This window comes from Protopterus annectens, chromosome 10.part0 (genome assembly GCF_019279795.1).
Source record: "Protopterus annectens isolate FY-2018-M chromosome 10.part0, PAN1.0, whole genome shotgun sequence".
Lineage (NCBI taxonomy): Eukaryota > Metazoa > Chordata > Ceratodontiformes > Protopteridae > Protopterus > Protopterus annectens.
In genome coordinates, this window is record NC_056744.1 from 1,600,297,978 (window position 1) to 1,600,319,412 (window position 21,435).

The window sequence follows — 21,435 nt, forward strand, 5'->3', positions numbered from 1 at the left end:
CAAACTGCACTCTTCATCAGTGATTTTTCATGATGAACAAAATCAACGTCCATCAATATTTCTTGCCCCTGCAATTACCTCAAATACTGTTGCAAGGCTAAATCCTAGATAATGTGAAAGGCAGCAGGAACAAAAGTTGTAGATCTCTGGGCATAAAACAAAATGTGGAGTGGACGTTTTGCTGAGCTAAGTAGGATGTGCCATGTATACAATAGAGCATTATAGTGCTTCAGACAAGTGGGTATGGTGGCAGTGTTATCTTTTTTAGGTATTCTAGTAGCATACACACAGGGCTAAAAATTTCAGTTCACTGCTGCAAAGGAGGCTATCTCTGTTTTCGGAAATGAGCTGCACCTACCACAGGAGCCATATTAGTGTTCGTAGCCTAGGTTCATGGACAAGGGAAGGGAGCAGTTACTGACCTGCTTCCCCTGCACACCCACTCTAGCACTTACTACCTGTGTTTGCAGCATACCTCTCAAGTGGACCTCATTTTGGGTCTTAAAAAGTTCATGTTCCTCGAAGTTCTACATTGAAAGACTCTGTCATACATTCAGTGTTAGGAATTTTTTAAGTGAAATCCATGGTAAAAAGAAATTAATCATATTACTTCATTAAAAGATCTTCTTTATAAGTAAAACCAGCATATTTTAACCATCCTATGACCTTCCTAGTTGAAGTTGTTAGTAAGCCATTAGTATGTGTTCCACATTTTCCCCATTTGTTCCACATTATGAAGGCTAGTGTTCCTCATTTTGGAAATGGAAGGTTGAGTGCTATGGTTTGCAGTACTGATTTGATAAGCTGCAACTCAATAAATCCATACAGATCCGTCATCTGTTTGTAATAGTAAATAGTCTGTCTTGTTAATTGGCCCATAAAAGTCTAAACCTGCATTCATCTTTGTTAAGTCCGACATCTGCACAGGAACACTTGTATTTTCCTATGTATTGATCTAGCAAAGTAAACAGTCATTGAAAACTTTCTCTACTGTGTCATTTATGTTTGGGAACCACATTTTTTTCTCTGATGGTGGTCCTTTTTCTTATCACTTCTATATGTCCTTTCTAAGTAATTTGCCCATATTCTCTTCTGTAATGCTTTTGGAATTATTACTTTAACCCTTTTAAAAGCTAGTCACCGTCTCCATTCATTAAACCTTTTGACAACTGCAGGATCTGTGTCATCTTTATTTTTCTTATGCCGTGAATCCATCATAAAGAAATATTTCACTTGTAATCTAGTGTCTTTTTCTGTCTATGATTTTTTTTCTGGAGTCACGGTTCTTGGTATTCCATTTAGATATACATTTCGATATCACATTAATCCTCTGAACTTTATCATGTCTCTCTCCTATCTCTGTTGTAACTATTGGATGTATCTGTTGTAACTATTGGATGTCTGAAAACATAGTAATCTATATTTTCTCTTTGTCTTTAATAACGCATGCTGAATTGATATTGTTATAGCCCCAGTGATAGTCTTTCATTTCTAGGAGGCCATTTTGAATTTAAATTTTTAAAGATTGCTTTCACTGGTTTCTGATCTGTTATCAGTTTACACTATCTAAGGAGAGTGGAAATTATCACAGATCCATGCTGATACTATTGTTTCCTTGTCTATTAATATATTTTTGTAGATTGGACAATGTTCTGCTTTCATAAACTGTTATTTTTGTCTGCCTCCTTGCATCTGGCTAAGAACTGCTCTCAGGCCCAATGAACTTGTATCATCCTCTAATGTTGCTTCATACTTTAGGTTGATGGATAATATCACTGTTTCTGAATCCTTGTTCGAACTGCTGAAGTGCGTTTTGCTTAAGGTCTCTTTTTCCATTCAACTATAGTATCCTTTTTCAATTAGTTCCCTTAAAGGTCTCAGTTTCATGGTATAAAATGATAAATCCCTGACTGTTACCCAGATGACCGAAGATCAGCTAATGACAATGGCAGTGGAGGAGTCAACTGGAGAAGGTGGGAATAAGAGGCTGGTGCTAGCTCACCATCTTGGGGAGGGGACAGCTAGGACCCACTAGTCTGGTGACATGCAGAAGTGGCTACTTGTTATAAACAGCCAAGTTTCAACATTAGTAATATGGCCGTGACTAGGGCAGTGTATTCAAAGACAAGCTTGCTGTAGGCAGAGTTGATCAGACATGGTAGCATGCATGTTTAGTAGGACATTATTGCAAAACAAACCCATCATTTGCCATGTGGTAGCAATGATGAAGATCATACAGACAACCTTGATGTCTGCCAGGATAAGTGCTCCTGAGACTAGCTGTTAGCAAATGAGGAGAGAATCTTACACATAAAAAAATAGCTTATGCGATCAGCTGATTTTCGATAACACAAACTGGATTTTTTCCATTCAAGAAAAAGAGTGTTTGACCAAGTGGACATAAGCTGTATCTATATCGATATATCTATATAAAGATCTCTCTCTCTCTCTCTCTCAATCTGTCTATGCATATAGATAGAGTGAGAGAAATCAAGCCCATATTCTGTAATTGGTTTCACTATCGTTTTGTAAACTGGCAACATCACATTTTCATTGTTTGATGCAGTGGTTCTTAATATAGATCTAATATTGCATAACATTTCATCAAAACTCTTTCTATGTGCCCAACTAAGTTCAAACCTGTTTCTATTAAGATTTCTAAACCCTCCAATTCCAGACATTCTCCAATAATGGAGTTATTTTAACTATGTGGATATTTGGTATTTTCATTAACTTGTACAAAACTTTGCACTTCATGATGTTAAATGTTACTCCATTTAACTGGGCTCATAATTGTAAGTAATCAAGATACACTTGTAGGTCCATCTGCTCCCTTAGTGAGGTGGCAAAACTAGTTATTTTAGCATTGTCAGCAAATTTTGCTAGCAGATACCCTCCTGTCCCTGGAAAAGAAGATATAAATACATGAAATGAAAAGAAACCCAGAACTGGTCCCTCCCTGCGATACTCTCCTCTGGATAGCATATTCCCTTGACCTAGTTTCCTGTAGGCAGACTCTTCCTTTGCTACCAGTTAACCAGCTTGCAGTCCAACAAATGGCATGCTTATTGAAGGCGATTCTTTCATAGCTGCTACTCTAGCACAATGAGGAATTGAGTCAAAGGACTTTGGCAAAGTTAAGATACACCACATTGTCTGAGATGTTTCTATCCAACAAGTCTCAAATAACATCAAAATAAGGATATATAAGATTTGCTGTAGTTGCTCTCCCTTGTGTAAATCCATGTTCATATATATCTACATACTTATAACCAAAAATAGAGTACACCAATGAAGGAAGATGGTGTTAAAAATAAATGAACTTGTAGAATTCATACCACATAAATTTATTTAATGAATTGAGCACTTTCATCTGCCAGACACATCATCGGAATTCAGCTCAACATGAACCCACCAGCATATAAATATCTATCTATATATATATATATATATATATATATATATATATTCCCTTTATAAGCTCGAAATCCTGAAATATCGAATTTCAGAATCTCGAGCCCATAAAGTGGAAAGGCAAAAACCGCGAAAGACCAAAAGTGCGAAATTCAAAATCTCGCATGTCGGAGATGTTGAATTAGCGGTTCTGGTGTTGCGCTGTGTTCATGGATTCAGGTAAGTGTTTTTGTTTAAGGGTTTTGGGCAGGAGCTGTGGTGTGTGTTTTGTTACAGTGATATGCATGTACGAGGGGAATGCTGCTTGTGTGGTGGTGTTTCGTGTGTGTGTGTTTGTAGTGTGACTTTGGAGTTAGTGTATTTAAGTAGGGGGGTCACATGGGGGGTGCAGGGGGGCTTGCCCCCCTGCATATAGTAAGGGTAGGTTTGTTTGTTTGTTTAGTTTTGTGCGTGTGTGTTGTATTGGTTTTTTGAGAGTGTCGGGAGGGATGTGTGTTTATGTTTGTATGTGTTGTGTTGTGTGTGCTGTGTGTTTTCTCGGTTTTGCGGTGTCGCGGTTTTGGGTTTTGTGGTTGTCTGGTTTCAGTTATATGGATTTTCGACTTCATGGTCTCGAAATACTGAAATTTGATATTTCAGTATTCCGAGATTATGAAGTGAATCTATATATGTATATATATATATATATATATATATATATATATATATATATATATATATAGTAAAATGTTTAACCAGTTGTCCAATTTCCTATTGAATCAAATTAATTATGTTAATTAAATACATAGTATAACTTCTAAAATTAAAGGTGTACTTACTGCCATTAAAGATAAGCATGCATCGCAACTAGTATGTAGCATAAAGCATAAAGTCAATCTACATAGTTATTCCAAATTGATTGGTCCTAAAATTTAATCAAAATCCTTTTAAAATATTATCTACTGATGCTTCTAAGGGTAATTGGTGTAAAGTTATCAGCTTGATAAAATGCCCCCCCTTGTAAATTGGAATGATAGTTGCATTCTTCCACTGAAGTGATACAACTCCTGATTACAGGGATTGCTGAAAAGGAAATGGGAAAGGCCTTATAATAGTTATCTTAAAACTTTGTTAGAAGAACCCATTAATATCAACAAGTTTATGTGAAGTACCTTTTCATATTTTTGATATTGCATTTTTAACCATATTCTCTGTTATTACCGGACAAAATAATTAAGTTTTCCATATCATCATGACCTCCTGCTTTTGAAAACTTGTTCACAAAGTATGTCGCACTACTGTTTGGGCCTACAGTTCTATTGCCCCCCTAACTAACTTTGATCATTTTGTTTGTTCTTTTCTGTACTATTTTTACACTATTTCACATAATTAAAAAAATATTTTCTTATTATCAACCAAATAGTTACCAGATGTAGCCTCTGTTTCCTCTTCTAATTATTTTTTTACCTTCCTTACATTGTCCATATGTGCAAGTTTATGATTTTTCATAGGGTTTCTCTTTCTGAAGTTCCATTTCTTTTCTCTTCTCTTGACACAGTTTTTAGTGCTACTCAGGGCAGGCAGTCCTTTGCTAATTTTTACATTTTCTCCTAATATGTATATATATATATATATATATATATATATATATATATATATATATATATATATATGGGTCTACTTCAGATAGTTGAATGGCCAAAATATCGACATGCATATGGCTGAGACAAAAACATTGTTTCTTCACAATATCAAATCCAAAATAAAAAAAGAACTTTTTTGGCTGCGGCAGCTGTGTCCCACCACACCCCCTACTTTTCAAGTATACCAACTCCGAAATCGCACTTACATTGAAGTGAATAGGAATTTTTCCCTATGGCGATCCCCATGCAAATGGTTCGATGTTGTGAAGAAACAATGTTTACCTTTCGGACATATGTGGTTCTATGCTATGGATATTCCACGATCTGAAGGGAACCCATATTTATATATATATATATATATATATATATATATATATATATATATATATAAAAACACACTCCACATTTTTTACACACTTATTTTCTCAAACTATTCCTTCCATTCCCAGTACTTTAACAGTTTATTCAATAAAGCGGAATCTGCCCTATAAAAGTTTTCCTTTCAATACAAACATTATATCTTTTCTCTAATTCATAGCGTACTTTACATCTATTAACTGAGAGATCTGAGTTATACAGAGGTTCACCAACCAATTAATATGTTACTTTTACTTTATCAGAAGGAAGAATATCATTCAAGATAGTACCTTCTTGTAGGACAATTAACTTGCTGAGATACTGACAACTGAAAAAGTGCTCCTGACAGGATAATATTATCAAGATTTCTCCTTCTAGTCATTTTATTCCAATCAATACTTGGTAAATTAAGTTCACCCCCCTGCCCCAGGACTTAGGGCAAATCGCAAATGTTTTTTTTTATTCTCCTTCTTAGTATGTGACAAGTGCAGCACCACTGTTTAATACATGGCTGTGTACCATAAGATACCCTCTCTGACCAGCTGGTACAAGGCTGTGTACCATAAGATACCTTGTTCTGACCAGCTGGTACATGGCTGTGTACGATAAGATACCCTGTTCTGACCAACTGGTATGCAGCTGTGTACCATAAGATACCCCATTCTGACCAGCTGGTACACAGCTGTGTACCATAAGAAACCTTGTTCTGACCAGCAGATATGAGGCTGTGTACCATAAGATATCTTGTTCTTACCTGCTGGTATGCAGCGGTGTACCATAAGACACCCGGTTTTGACCAGCTGGTATGTGGCTGTGTACTATAAGATACCTTGTTTTAACCAGTTGGTATATAGTTGTATACCATAAAATACCTTGTTCTGACCATCTGATATGCAGCTGTGTACCATATGATACCCCATTCTGACCAGCTGGTACACAGCTGTGTACCATAAGAAACCTTGTTCTGACCAGCGGATATGAGGCTGTGTTCCATAAGATATCTTGTTCTTACCTGCTGGTATGCAGTGTGTACCACAAGACACCCTGTTCTGACCAGCTGGTATGTGGCTGTGTACTATAAGATACCTTGTTCTAACCAGTTGGTATATGGCTGTATAGCATAAAATACCCTGTTCTGACCATCTGGTATGTGGCTGCGTGCCATAAGATACCCTGTTCTGACCAGCTGGTATGCAGTTGTGTAGCATAAATTACCGTGTTCTGACTAGATGGTATGAGGCCATGTACCACAAGATACCCTATTCTTACTAGCTGGTATGAGGCTGTGTACCATAAGATACCCTGCTCTTACCAACTGGTACAAGCTGTGTACCATAAGATACCTTGTTTTAACCAGCTGGTATGCAGTGTGTACCATACGATATGCTGTTCTGACCATACTTCTAAACCTGGAAACATCAAAAATCTGGACAAGGCCCATGAAAAATAGGTACAAATCTGTATGCTGATTAACATAACATTTGCATACATAATTACATAACCCCACCAACTCCAATGGAATTGTTGGATGCCAACTTTCAAATGCAAACTGAAGAACAGACAACTAAATATGGCACCAGAGTCCCCTTGCAGCCATTCCAATGTCCCATTACATGGCTATTTTGCCCCATTTACCATAAACACTAATGTGCATACGGCTTTACTTCTACAATGATTATTTGGATTTTATTTGTACATTTTATAGCACAATGCACAAACATTAATAGACATCTGCTAAACAAAACAATACTGTCTCACAATGAAAATAGACTTTGCATTAAAACTTCTCTGCCCTTGAAACTCACATTCATTGAAACAGCATTGAAACCCACACCACATCCAAAGAAAATGCATCTGGCCAGTGGTGAATAAAGATTACCTTTGGGCTGTTTTCAAGTCATAGACCCCTTGCACACAAAACAAGAAACATACATGTGTTCTTTGATACACCTTCCTGACTTTATTAAATTATATTCCTTGTATAATACAGCACACTTGCTAGTCTTAGAGGGCATCTTAAATTTATTGTTTGAACATTTTTCCACTAGGCAATGAAACAAAATGCTTGAACCACTAATGACAAAACTGCCCAATTCAGAACATTTCCATCATAAAAGTCTACTTACATACACACACACACACACACACACATATATGTATATGTATGTATATATATATATATATATATATATATATATATATATATATATATATATATATATATATATATATATAATGACAGTAGTGTAAGCCATGTGCATCTTGTACAGCTTCTTGAACTTATTTTCAATTTCATTTATTTGCTTGACTTACTCTGATTTGTGTTATCAGGCCAACTCAATAGCTGTAGATGCACAACAAAATAAACTAGGCGAACTGCATGTTTTAAGACTTCCAATTTTTAGTCCAAGTACTGACAGATCCTTAACTGTCCATTCTTGCTTCTCCATTGTCTGCAGTGGAAAAAATATGTGTTTTATCTTGAATGTTGGAAAATGTACTGTACTTGTTTAAAAATATTTTCTTATAATGCAGTATAGAACATAATAATTCTGATTTTCTGTTCCTGAATTTTGGTTAATAATATTTGTTGCACTTTCCACTGAGGCACAAATGCCCTTGTGCATGACATTTTCTCACTTCTGTTGTATCTGTAGCTACACCTTTGACTTGTTACACCCACCCACTTTAAAAGTACAACAATACAGTATAGTATCAGCAATGCATTTACATACTGTGGGAGTAGAACCCACAGCCCTCTGCATCAAACACAAGTGTTTAACCTGCTATGCTATTAACAATGCAAGCTGATTTACCATAAGCAACACTAAGCTCCTTGTAAAATCCACTCGACACTCAACTGTATCTCTCAACTTTGCAGCACAAGAAATCTGGAAAAAGCCAAAATTTATTGGGGAGGGGACAAAAGCCCATAAAACGGGGACACATTTTAAACATTGCTTATATAATTATGGAAAGGTGCTAGAATAAAATGCTATATTACCCCCATGCATTTCACTACCAAGTCTTGAACCCAGGACTCTGTGCATTGCAGTCAGAACAACACACCACTATGCCAAATCAGCAGTTTCCTGAAAGACAGGAAGAATGGAACTTAAATGGCTATCATTTAGTGAATTCAGTTCTTACTTCTCACTTTTCACCATAGCTCTCAGCCTCTTAGCACAAAAAAACTGGACAAAGCTAATAATGGGGAAATACAGCCCCAAAAATAGGGATAGATTTCAAATACTGATCTTATAAACTTAAAAAAATGCTAGAATAAAAGGTTTTGTGTTGCCATTTATTTTCTGAAGAATATGAAGTCTGAAATTCAAATGCCTGTCATTATTTAGTGAATTCAATCTTTCACTGATTTGCCACAAGAATCCAGAAAACCACAGATTTTATGAGGAACAGAACAAAAATATGAAGCATAAATCTAGAAAGTTTTCACAAGTGGTGGTAGATAGTTACTTTAGGCTATTGTTATCTGTACCCAAGGTACAGGGTTTGAGCTTGAGTATCTCTAGCCACCAGGTATTCACCTGGGGCATTTCACACACATGCACAATTTGAGTACCTCTAGCCAGGTATATTCACCTGGGGCATTTTACACACACACATCCTTCTCATCATCATAAAAATTAAATCCAAAGTCAGCACAGCATAATAAATATCTCTGCAGTTCTCCAAATGTCAGTGCAGTAGTTAACAGCATCACAGCTTGTTTCCATTTGTGGAACCACCATTCCTGCTTGCAGCTACCCATTAACAGCTAAGGAACCATCATTATTCCATTCCCTTGCAGCTTGGCTGGAGCAGCCGGAAATGCAAACACATGAGCCCTTGAGCTCAATTCTGACAGGCTGGCAGGCCATTTCATGGTTGCCCAAGTGATGATGTTAGTTCAAAAAGCCAAATAAAAATTAAAATAAAAAATCTGGGAAATTCGGAAATTAAGGGGTGCCACTCAGGAATTGTGGCACCCCATTATTTGGACCCCAAAACTTGATAAAAACCAAGCAATTTTGTACATTTGGGAGGTATGGTTCTGACCAGCTGGTATGAGCCTGTGTACAGTAAGATATCTCATTCTAACCATCTGGTATGCGGCTGTGTGCCATAAGGTACTCTGTTCTGACCAGCTGGTATGAGGTTGTACACCATAAGATACCTTATTCTGACCAGCTAGTATGAGTCTGTGTATCATAAGATACCTTGATCTGACCAGCTGGTACTTGGCTGTGTATCATAAGATACCTTGTTCTAACCAGCTGGTATATGGCTGTATATGATAAAATACCTTGTTCTGACAAGCTGTTATGAGGTTGTATATCATAAGACACCTTGTTCTGACCAGCTGGTACAAGGCTGTGTACCATAAAATACCCTGTTCTGACCAGTTGGCATTTTGCTGTGTACCATAAGATACCCTGTTCGACCGGCTGATATGAGGCTGTGTACCATAAAATACCTTGTTCTGGCCAGCTGGTATGAGGCTGTGTACCATAAGAAACCCTGTTCTGACCAGTTGATATGAGGCTTTATACCATAAGATACCCTGTACTGACCGGCTAGTATGTGGCTGTGTACCCTAAGATATGCTGCTCTGACTACCTACTATGAGGCTATGTACCATAAGATACCTTGTTCTGACCAGCAGAGACAGTGCTTTGCACATGTATTCTGTGCAGAAAGTCCATTACTTGCACAATAGAACAAAATCATATAAGTAAGAGAAGTAGAGACAGTATGTGACAGGCATTTTGGCACAGTGAAAATAATATATTTTTATACTTTTCCTTGCATTAGTTGTGCATCATTGGCTGCCCTGTGATCACCTGGCCCATCCTTTTTCCCCACTGGGTAAGAGTTCGTTGTAGGAGATTGTCATTCAAGCATCCTTCAGGGTTTTTCATAGTGTAACAGAAATCTTCACTTAAGCAGTTGATGCATGTACAAGGGCATATATGTCTTCCTTTGTTGGTTTTCACATTTGTGCATGCGCCCTATAATGGCTGCCACATGACAGAGGCTTGGTAGAACCAAGTGCATATCCATCTTTTATATGCTACATGATGTGCACACTGCATGTCCCTCTTCCAAAAGTTACATGGTGTATGCACTGCATGTCCCTCTCCCATATACTACATGGTGTTCACACTGCATGTCCCTCTCCCATATGCTACATGGTGTGTACAATACATGTCCTTCTCCCAAAAGCAACATGGTGTGTACACTACATGTCCCTCTCCCATATGCTACATGGTGTGCACACTACATGTCCCTCTCCCAAAAGCTACATGTTGTGCACACTGCATGTCCCTCTCCCAAAAGCTACATGGTGTGCACACTGCATGTGCCTCTCCTAAAAGCTACATGGTGTGCATACTGCATGTCCCTCTCCCAAAAGCTACATGGTGTGCACACTGCATGTCCCTCTCCCATATGCTACATGGTGTGTACAATACATGTCCTTCTCCCAAAAGCAACATGGTGTGTACACTGCATGTCCCTCTCCCATATGCTACATGGTGTGTACACTGCATGTCCCTCTCCCATATACTACATGGTGAGCACATCCAGTAGGAGTCTGCATTGTCAGGTACTGCCGGTGTGGAAAAATCAAGGTCCTATAAAAAGAGTTTCAACAGAAAATCCATTGTTATTGTGGCACATAGCCCTGAGAAACTGCAATAACTCTGTCCTGAGTGCATCATATATGGATTATGTTCTCAACACCACACAAAGTTCCCAAAGAAACAAAATTTCTGTAAAGGCAGAGTATATGTCTTATAGTTCAAGTGATAACATTTTAAGTGAATACTGCTGTGAACACATAATGATTTTCATTTAGATAAAGATGCTTTTTCTTGCCAACATATCAAAATGACTCATTAGGCAGTGCATAGTTCCAGTGAACCTAAGCGTAACATCAACAGCCAGGCTGAAATGTATGTATACCTTTCTTTAATATGTATGTCTTTCTGGGGCTAATTGTAATATGTATACCTTTCTTTAATATTTATGTCTTCCTGGGACTAATTGTAAGTGGGATGGAAAACCTTGATGCAAATAAAATGAATGTCCCTCATATGTGTGCAATTATATAACCAAGCATTTGTGTTCCAAGTGTCTTACTATATACTAATTAAAGTTATTTGAATTATATGTACATAATTGCAAGTTGCTCATTTGTCTTTTTTTGCCATGTCACCTGACTTTCTAGTTATATTTAAGAAACGAGTATATGTATAAGTAATTGTTCTGAAAAAGTCTCATTGATTTAGGAGAGATGAAAAACCTTAATATTGTTTTTTTTATTAAATAAATGATACACTACTCCACTGTGGTCATGGTGTTTTTCATTTCTATATTCACATAAAATGGAAACTAGACAAAAGTGAAGTTTCATGCTATTTTCCTGTTTGCTGTACTCTACAGAAAAATTGCACCTTTATTAGATGAGCATATACATATCAACGTATATGCAGGCAGAGTAGCACTTGCATATGTTAAACTCATATTTTACTTAAGAACATTCTCTGGTGTAGTGGCTAATGCATTAACTTTACAAGCAAAAGGGCTGGTGTTCAATTCCCAGTATTAACCTGAACATTGCTAGTATGTGGGGTTGGGAGTTGGCATAATGGTTAAGGTGTTTACCTCACAAGCACAAAGTGCATGGTTTAATTCCTTACTTTAGGAAATGTGGCTAGGCTTAAGAAGGCCCCCTAGGGTTGTTAGCCTTATAAGCAGCTATAAGTCCTCAAAAAGAATAAGAATATTTATTATGCAGTGGTCTAATATGCCATATTATAATAATAATTCACTTAACTCAGATATGGTTTTATATTGCTTTGATATAAAATATAATAATGCATGATAACTTTAAGTATACTGACATACTAAACTACTATTTTATATCCATTTTATTTCCCTGTGTCTGCCAACCAGCAGCCACTTCTTCATCCTGAGCCATTCTTTCCCTTATGGCATCCAAGAGGCAAAAGGCCTGATAATTCTCCTCAGTTTAGAGAGAGACAAAAACCCTCGTAAGAAGGATTGGCATCATCCAGGCAGCTGAAAAGGGTATCTATGATGTGTTTTAACCCCCAACATCCCTGACACGATGTGTTCTAACCCCCAACATCCCTGAGGTAACTATATGGGCCAGACACAATATTGGCCCCAAACACACTTATGTGCATGTTTAACCTTGCTACAATAAACTGCATGGCATGCTTACACCTGGCTTGGCCTAGTTACTGCTGATGATGATTCCCACTCTGATGACCAGCTTCTGCAGGATGCCAGTACCATGGTGAGCCTCAGTGCCGGTCTTTCCCAGGATAGATGAAATGACATTACTTGTTGACTTCCACAATCTTTGCTGGCTGCTGCACTGCCAGGATTACTAATTGATGTCTGATCTTCACCTATCGAGCAGCACCTACACTAACATGGTCTGGGTCATCTTTCTAACCATTAATGCTGGTATTATCATCCACATATGGCAAGCATATGGCCATCCCTCCTTTCTGTGGAAAGGCCATCCCATCTACAATGGCTAGGCTGCTTCCATAGCATATCTGATTATGGTCATCCGTTTCTCCGTGGATCAATTCTATTCCATCGATAATGTTTTAACTTTACTTTTGACATTTATCTTTGGAACAGTATTTAGAGCTGTATGAACCAAATGTTTGTTTTTATTTTCTTAGACATGTCTACATGCACCGAGAAGTATGTAGAATTTTTTTTCATTGCAAATTGCTGTAACTGTTACTTATCTGAGTGTGTATATTCATGTTTTCTGTTACTTAACTGGCAGCAGTTGTACTAGGGGTGTGTGTGTGTGTGTGTGTGTGTGTGTGTGTGTGTGTGTGTGTGTGTGTGTGTGTGTGTGTAGCATTTGGGAATCCTCAGAACAGTCCCATCTTTACAAGGAAAATAGTCTTGCTTTTCATCAGCTATGTTCATCAAGAAGACCCTTTTACAGCCTTCCCTTAAATTACTGGTCAGCTAATTTGATTGCTTTGCTTAAATATTACCGGGGATTGTTGAGTGGCCTACAGAGGCACCATGGGTCTACTGCTGCAAAGCCTGGTATGGCTTCCATTTTGACATATTTCATTGGTTTGGATGCATTGAGCTCAACTCCATTTTGTTTACTGGCTGATGAAGTCCTCTGTTGGTAATTATCCCATTTGGTACATGTATTATTTAGGTTATAACACTCAGAAATATTTTTTTCTGATTGTTTTCATGAAATATAACATATTCAGCTGTGTAAACAATTTTGGATTAAAGTGACTATAACATATACATAATGTCTTGAAAAAATGTTGATCTGTGCTTTTTCTGGTGCTACTAAATTGTGTTCTAGAGACCCATAGCAACAAGTAACATCAAGACCTTCTATGTACCCTCTTTATTTCTGCATTCATAGTATAGCTCAAAAAAGTCCACCTATATTAACCGTTTCACAACAATGGCATTAAAAACACCCATATAAACAACACAGTCTACCACTTTTACTGCAGATAAGCATAGCTACAATAAACAACTTTAGTTTTTGTACCAAACAGCATATTTGCATCTATCTGTCTATCTATCTATCTATATGTATATCTATATGTATATCTATAGCTATATAGCAAATGCACTTCAGAATTGCATATCTAGCATCAATACTATGAGGATAATCAGTTCATAGAATGCATTTGCTTCTAAAATGTGCCTCTCCTTGTTTTCAGGGGACCAGTCTGTCCTCTCCTGATCTTACTCCAACCATATGTGTGGCCAGTGAGGAGAATGAAGCAACATGGAGCAGCACCACACTACTGCTGAGGGAGTGAATTTGCCTTAAGTTCTTTGCCCATGCCCCTGTGGCAGCCTGTGGGTGCAATGTACAATGGGCATAAGGGGTAGACCACTCCTTGCTTCCTCATATGGCTGACATCAACAGGACTGCCCCACCTGCCCATATACAGGAGACATAATATAGACATTTCCCTGGTCTGAAAGCTCATGCCCCCCCACAAACTCAGGTCACCTAGGCTGGAGCTTAGGCTTTATTCCTCTGTGCCACTGGCTCCAGTTATGAATGCACTTTTTTGATTTCTCATTAATATATATTTAAAAACAATCTTAGATTATGGCAAAGTTAATTACTTTGCATGGCACTTTGGTAGATTTCACACATACTCTTTTTGATTATTGACAGCTACCCTTGTGTAACCTTGTGCATGTACCTGAGCACTGAACATATAGTAACTGCACTATTCTACTTGTCCAAGGCCTCCCTCCTGCAAGCATTCACACAATATCAAAAACAATTTGTTGCTGCATTAAATTTGTATACCCAAACATAGTTATTGAACTTTCTTATCACCAAGCCTTTGAGCTTATATAATACACAGACTACAGGCTTCTGTCATTGCCATTTTGTGGTTTCTTTGCCTCTAATATGCCAGTATCTTATTTTGTTTACCACCTGTTCCTAAGATTTTTACATGAAAATATTGATATTTGCCTACATTTATGCCTTCTACTCATTACCAATATACAATTTTCCAAGCCAACTCACATTTAAACAGCATGTATTAAATAGAATCACATCACATCGGTGAGAGGTTTTGCATGACTTTACTATTGCTACAAACCTAAAGAAGAGGTGCACCTCAGGTAGGTGCAGGTATTCATATAAAGTCACTGGAGTACCGTCTGCATACAGTACCAAAAGAACAGAGACAGAGAGAGTGTGTGTGTGTGTGTGTGTGTGTGTGTGTGTGTGTGTGTGTGTGTGTGTGTGTGTGTGTGTGTGTGTATGTATGTGTGTGTGTGTGTGTGTGTGTGTGTGTGTGTGTGTGTGTGTGTGTGTGTGTGTGTGTGTGTGTGTGTGTGTATGTATGTGTGAGATACAAGAGTAGATTGCTGAGCCCTTCTGGTCAGAAAGAAAGAAAATCAGACTTCTGTGACAACTGTTTTACAGGAAAGTTAAAAACAAGATGAAAACATCTTATCTGTTCTCTGGACTGATTGTAGTTTGCAGCTGATATCCAGATTTTGCCTAACTTGTTTCAGCACAACAGAAGGTAGGTCTGACTATTCATACATTCATAGGTAAGTACTAGGCTAGCTGCTCTTGACAGCCATTTTAAGCCTATCCAATTTCCCTTTTGTTGTTTTTGAATGTTCCAGAGCTGTATATACTTTATCTAAAGCTTGACCATCAACCATGAGAAAAATCCCTAATCGTGTACTGTATACACTGCATCTCTTCCAGGATCCTAAACAGGAGGTCATGAAAGTAATGAAGTTTCTGGAGAAGGACCTTGCAGATGAGTCTGTGAACAAGATTGTCCATCATACAACATTTGAGGCCATGAAGGCGAACCCCATGGCAAACTACACTACAATACCAGAGTTTTTCTTTGATCATAAACTATCACCATTCATGCGGAAAGGTCAGACTGTTTCAGTAGCTTTCATATTTAATTATGTTTGGTCATGTTTGCAAGAGTAGGGGAGTATAGTCTAAGTTAGCATAACAAAGTCAAGTGTTTCACAAGGGATTCTATAAATAAAAATTCCCCTTAACTTTCAATAGCTTATCTATAATGAAATTGGGGTACCAAGCACTGGTATGGTGCAAGTGCTTGCATTTTTAGAAGAAATCACATTTTGCAACAAGCTGTTGCTGCATGTAATATGTTTTCAGTCTCTTGTATGCTTATTGCTGGTCTGGTGGTCATTAGCTGATGCTGTCATTGTCCACTTATGAAGAGACAAAGTTTCTCATATCAAATACAAGAGTAACATTCTGATATTTTTATTCTGTATGTTGTACAGTGCTTAATGTGTCCCCACCTCCCACATTACCAAAACTACCGCAAAGGGACATTCTTTTACTAGTATCATCAAAACATTCCATTTCTTATATTCAAACCCTAATGAGCTCCTCTTGTTAACCGACTGACCAAAATGCTGCCCAGCATCATGTAGTTTCAATGATGAATGATTTAATGAATATCTCAGGACTGAGGTATGATTAATAATAGCCAATTATGTTACAAGTGTTTTGTTAGCAAAACATGGGACTGTCACAAATATATAAAAAGCAGTGTTAATATGAGATAAGCAGTGGAATTGCTGACTTCCCCTGGCTTTGCAACCACAGTTAGTATATAAAAGTAAGGGATCTTTGGAAAGGTGAAGCCCCCAACAAAGGGGTGCTGGACCGTAGTCCACTGCAAAAAATGAGCATTTTGTTTTTTTTGTTTCACTGCTTTTGTGATGGTATTATGTTGGTTGTAGATATGTGTTTGTTACTTTCAATGAAGTTTCATGTTTGCTTTTTTTCCAGACATAGTAGATTTTGTTATGATTTTATGTGGATGTTTTCGTAGTCTTGTGTTAATTTTCCTGCAGTGAATCCTCATGGCTGAGGCACACCTCTCAATTGTCCCTGATTTTCATTCAAATTTTAAGTCTGTTCCTTTTGATCCGTCTTAAAACTGATGACTGTTGGAGAAAAGGTGGTGAATTGCACTTAATAAATAATGGTAATAATTAAAGTTATAGACTTCTTTTCAGAAAATGTATATTAATTCACATTCTCTTATTCTGACAATATCTCATGTTAATAGTGCTAATATTTTAAAAGTGACCCTGATTATTTCCGGATTAGTCCTTGACTCTGTTGAGATTTGTCCCTGATTGGTTGAGTGCTATGGCCCAAGGCCTTGCTTACCACATTCACCACTGATACACCTTTGCCACAGCACTGTTAACCCAAAAGAGGCATCTTTTATTCTTATTTACCTGGCTTATGAATGCATTAGAATGAGTCATTTTAATTTTTAATCATCCTCACATATATTCATATTTCTGCTGTGACTGATGAGGCTGCTATATAATGTGAAAGCACCCACCTACCCATTTAGTATTAGAGTGCCACCTACTCACCCACCCTTCTCCCCGGCCCACCTTCCCCTTTTCTCTCATAAAGTCACCTTGCTGTAATGTACAATTCCCTAGTGCATTGACAACCACCTGTAAATGACTCTGTTGCTGTGTTACAGCCTCAACTGCTGATGTAACAAGAGGCGGAAATAACATTAAAACACGAACTGTCTAGGGAAAAATAGATATTATCCTAAATACAGCATAAATGATGATTAGTGGTAAAACAAAATACTGTGGTGAAGTAACTAGAAATGCACATTATAAGGAAATAAAAGCCTCTAACAAGTTCTTATTTTGGTTTCAGGAATTGTTGGTGACTGGAAGAATTACTTCACTGTTGCACAAAATGAAATATTTGACAAGGATTATCAAAAGAAAATGGCTGGAAGCATGCTACCACTGCTGGTTAATACTTAATAATTACCCAGCACTCACTGCAGTCTCAGATGGTGGAGACAATGAGCAACCAAGTACATTAAATTCACTGTGAACAGTCACGAAAAGAAATAAGCAAAACTGGTGTTATTTATTTCCTTTTTAGGTTTTAAGCAGAAAAAAAAGACAATCATTCTGTAACATAAAAATGCCTGAACTGTCATACAAACAAAATAAAATATTTCCTAAAATCCAGATACATTTACAGACAAATGCTTTATATCGTAGACGTCCATTGTTTTAAGCACTTATAATCTGATTTAGAGTAACTGGAACAGTTCCAAAATTCTTAAGTGTTAAAGAATGTGCTTATTTTGTTTACTTTCATTAATAGCTCATAGTAATGGCGTCGTACTAGCCACTTGTAAAGCAAATGAGGGCATGCACTTAGCAATACCAGGGCTCCTAATTCTGCAGTTTTGTGATGTTCTCATATGAAAAATTGCAAGCTTGTTTGGGCTAGCTCTGAAGCCTGACCTTGTGCTGTAATCCCTGCCTATCAGCTGCAGCTGCAGATGTGTTTCCGCCGTTCTTTTGAGAGGAATAGGCATTAATACAACATCATAAATCTGTTCAATGCTACGTGAAAGGGATGGTTTGATTCTTCATGATTTAAGTGATCTTAGGTCTGTCAGCAACAAGAAAATGTTAAAAATAAATTTAGAGAAAATGTAGTCATTTTTCTCTTTATCTCACATTCCACATATCCCTACAGTTGATAATTACAAAAAAATGCAAGCAACAACACTGTTGAAACTCAAGGGAATCAGGCTAATTCCTTTTCCTAATCTGTCTTGTTCTGTGATGCTTACTAGCAATTTCTGATCTATTCCATATGCCTTTAAAATATCCATTCCTCATGAACTTGCTACTTTTCTTCAAGGAAGATTTTCCATGCATCCACTTCACCACCCCCTCCTGTGATAAGACCAGGAAAAAATTAATTTGTCTCTAGTCCCCTGAACTATTCTACCGTTTCATATGGCTTCTTCTTATTTTTGCATATCACATTTCTTTTGTTCTAAAAAATATTTTCACTTTTTCACTCTAACGATTTTTGTCACTTCAATGTCAGTCCTAAAGAATAAAATGCAAATGTAAAAAGGCCGTTTACCCAACTTACATGGTAGCCCTTAACATTTACAGCTACCAAGAGCAATTTTGTGATGTTACATTTTAATAAGAGATATGGTGCAATAAAAGTATGTATAATGGGAGGTTAAAAGAAAAGCAAACATCTTCTCACTCAGCTTAGAGATCATAGGTTACATTATATTTACAAAGCTATTTCTCAATGTTACTTATTGTACCACATATTTATTATTATTGTTACCATTGTAAAAAATCATTAACATCTGAAGGACTGTTAAGGATTTTCATTGGTACCATAACTTAGTTTACAACCAGATAGTCTAAGTGGCGTCAGCATTTCCCATACTGGAGTCTGCTTCTGTTTTTGTGTACTAGCAAATGCATTTCCCGAGACTACTATTCTGGATTTTTGAGTTAATGTGTCAGAGGGCATGGGCAATTTCCATATACTATGGCAACTGGAAGTGAATGGACAACAGTATTAAATTACTGGGAAAGGAAGCCTTGCTGCTACAAACCCCATGCTTTGAGACATGAGTCGATTGTACCGAGCTGCAAGTGGAATGTATTAGGAGTGACCCAATCTCCCTCTGTAAAGTAGGTCCCAGTGGTTGCAAATTACTTTTTTTTTTCATTTTTTTGAAGAGGGCGTGGTCTTAATAAGATTCATAAAACTTAAATCCAACAGTAGGCTGACTGTGGAAACTGCTTGTGTAAACAGTAAGTGAAAACTTGGTCAACTTTTGAAAATGCTCGTGGAGTTTACATATAATGCAAAAAAAATCCAGCAGGCAGAGAACAAATAGAACTACTGTACCATATGTCACTAGACACATACCATATGCCACTAAATGCTGGTTTTCCAATAAAACTTAACATGAAGCAACAATAAAAGCATGCCATCGTATTCTAGCATCCCGATTAACAGAATGTTCAAAAACAGGAACTCTGATTAAGTAAGATATTGGAAGTTCATTTGGGCTTGTAAAATAAAGACAATGAATAGATATTTTCAGTCATCTATGCTTCTCAATACCCCTATGACTTCTGTTCACTTCTGTGTCATGATCTGCACTGTTCCACAATCACCCATCACCTATTTGCCCTTCTCCTGGGAAGTGTGACTTTCTTTAAATGTGTTGCTATATAAGGGGAGGAGTCAGGAATGACAGGCATGCCATACTGTAGGCATATTGGAGTTTCTGGGTATGTGTGTACCCAGTGGAGTGATAGCATGTATACTTACACACATGCTCACTCTCTTGACTCCAGTAATCACTGTATAGGTCCTTAAGTAAGAATGTCACAATTTCACCAAAAGCCTCTGCTACAATGCCTAGACCTTCCTCTCCACTCCTTTCCCCTTTGCTCTGAGAACAGAGAGCTGACAGTTGGTTGCTTGATCTGTCTGTCCTCTCCAAATAACTTTCTAGCACCCAGATCTACCAGCTAACCTAGATCACTAATAGCAAAAGTGAACCCCTTGCTCCCTTGACACTGATCCTGAATGCACTGAATATTTATTTTGTGTGCTTTTACTTCTGCTAAAAACAAACATAAAAAATAACAGGAATGTGTAAACAAGAAGGTTACACTTGAAACCAGAAGACAAGCAATAAATGGAGGGGCATTTATAAAATTCAAACTGAGGGTAAATAATAGTTCTTCTTCTGAGATATGAAACAGAAACTTTTGTGTTCCATTTTACTTCTAGTGTAAGGCTAATACATAAAAAGCACTATTTTCACATTAAGGTTAAAATACATGAAAGGAAAAACTAAAACTGATTCATATTTACAGTCTTGAAGAAAGAAATCTGAGTGAGGTATTAGAAAAATGTTTATGTTTGTCAAAACAATTGGGGTGCCAAGTGGATGACACCTTTTAAAATGCATGATAAATGGGCAGAATATGGTGATATAAAGTTGATGCTATAGGGAAGTACAGAGAAGTTCTTCACAGAAAGAGTGGTAGATGATTGGAAATCCTTTTTGAAGTTTCTAGTAGGTCAGAATGCATGAAACTGATGAAAAATAAGACTCAAGAGGGGGTAAACAGATACTGCTGAGAAATGATCAAACTAGGAAGAACAATGTTATCTGCTTTGATTTCTACAGTCTCTGGAAGGGATTCCGGTGTGTAGCTCGCAAGACATTTACCTGCGAGCTACATCGCCAAAACCAAACGGCTGCATCAGCACTTTGCCGTACTGCAAAGTGGCTGAAAAGCATAGCCGCTGCAACTATAATCTATGGACGGGCAGCTGCAGCCGTACGGGCTGTGTAACGCATTCCTACTTCTCGTGCAAGGAATGCATTTATTTAATTATACAACAAAATGAATAAATAAATAAATAAATGAATTCCTTGCATGAGAAGAAGGAATGCGTTACACAGCCCGTACGGCTGCAGCTGCCCGTCCATAGATTATAGTTGCAGCGGCTATGCTTTTCAGCCACTTTGCAGTATGGCAAAGTGCTGATGCAGCCGTTTGGTTTCGGCGATGTAGCTCGCAGGCAAATGTCTTGCGAGCTACACAC

General features: G+C 37.5%; 1 protein-coding gene across 1 annotated transcript in view; it reads left to right on the plus strand.

Moving 5' to 3' along the window:
* The window catches only part of LOC122814348 (sulfotransferase family cytosolic 1B member 1-like), an 81,530-nt gene extending 62,535 nt beyond the window's left edge, over positions 1-18,995 (plus strand). The window contains exons 6-7 of the mRNA XM_044086934.1: positions 15,688-15,868; positions 17,674-18,995. Coding sequence (XP_043942869.1) covers positions 15,688-15,868; positions 17,674-17,786 — 294 coding nt within the window. The 3' untranslated portion in view covers positions 17,787-18,995. The remainder of the gene's footprint in view (positions 1-15,687; positions 15,869-17,673) is intronic.
* Positions 18,996-21,435: the final 2,440 nt, after the last annotated feature.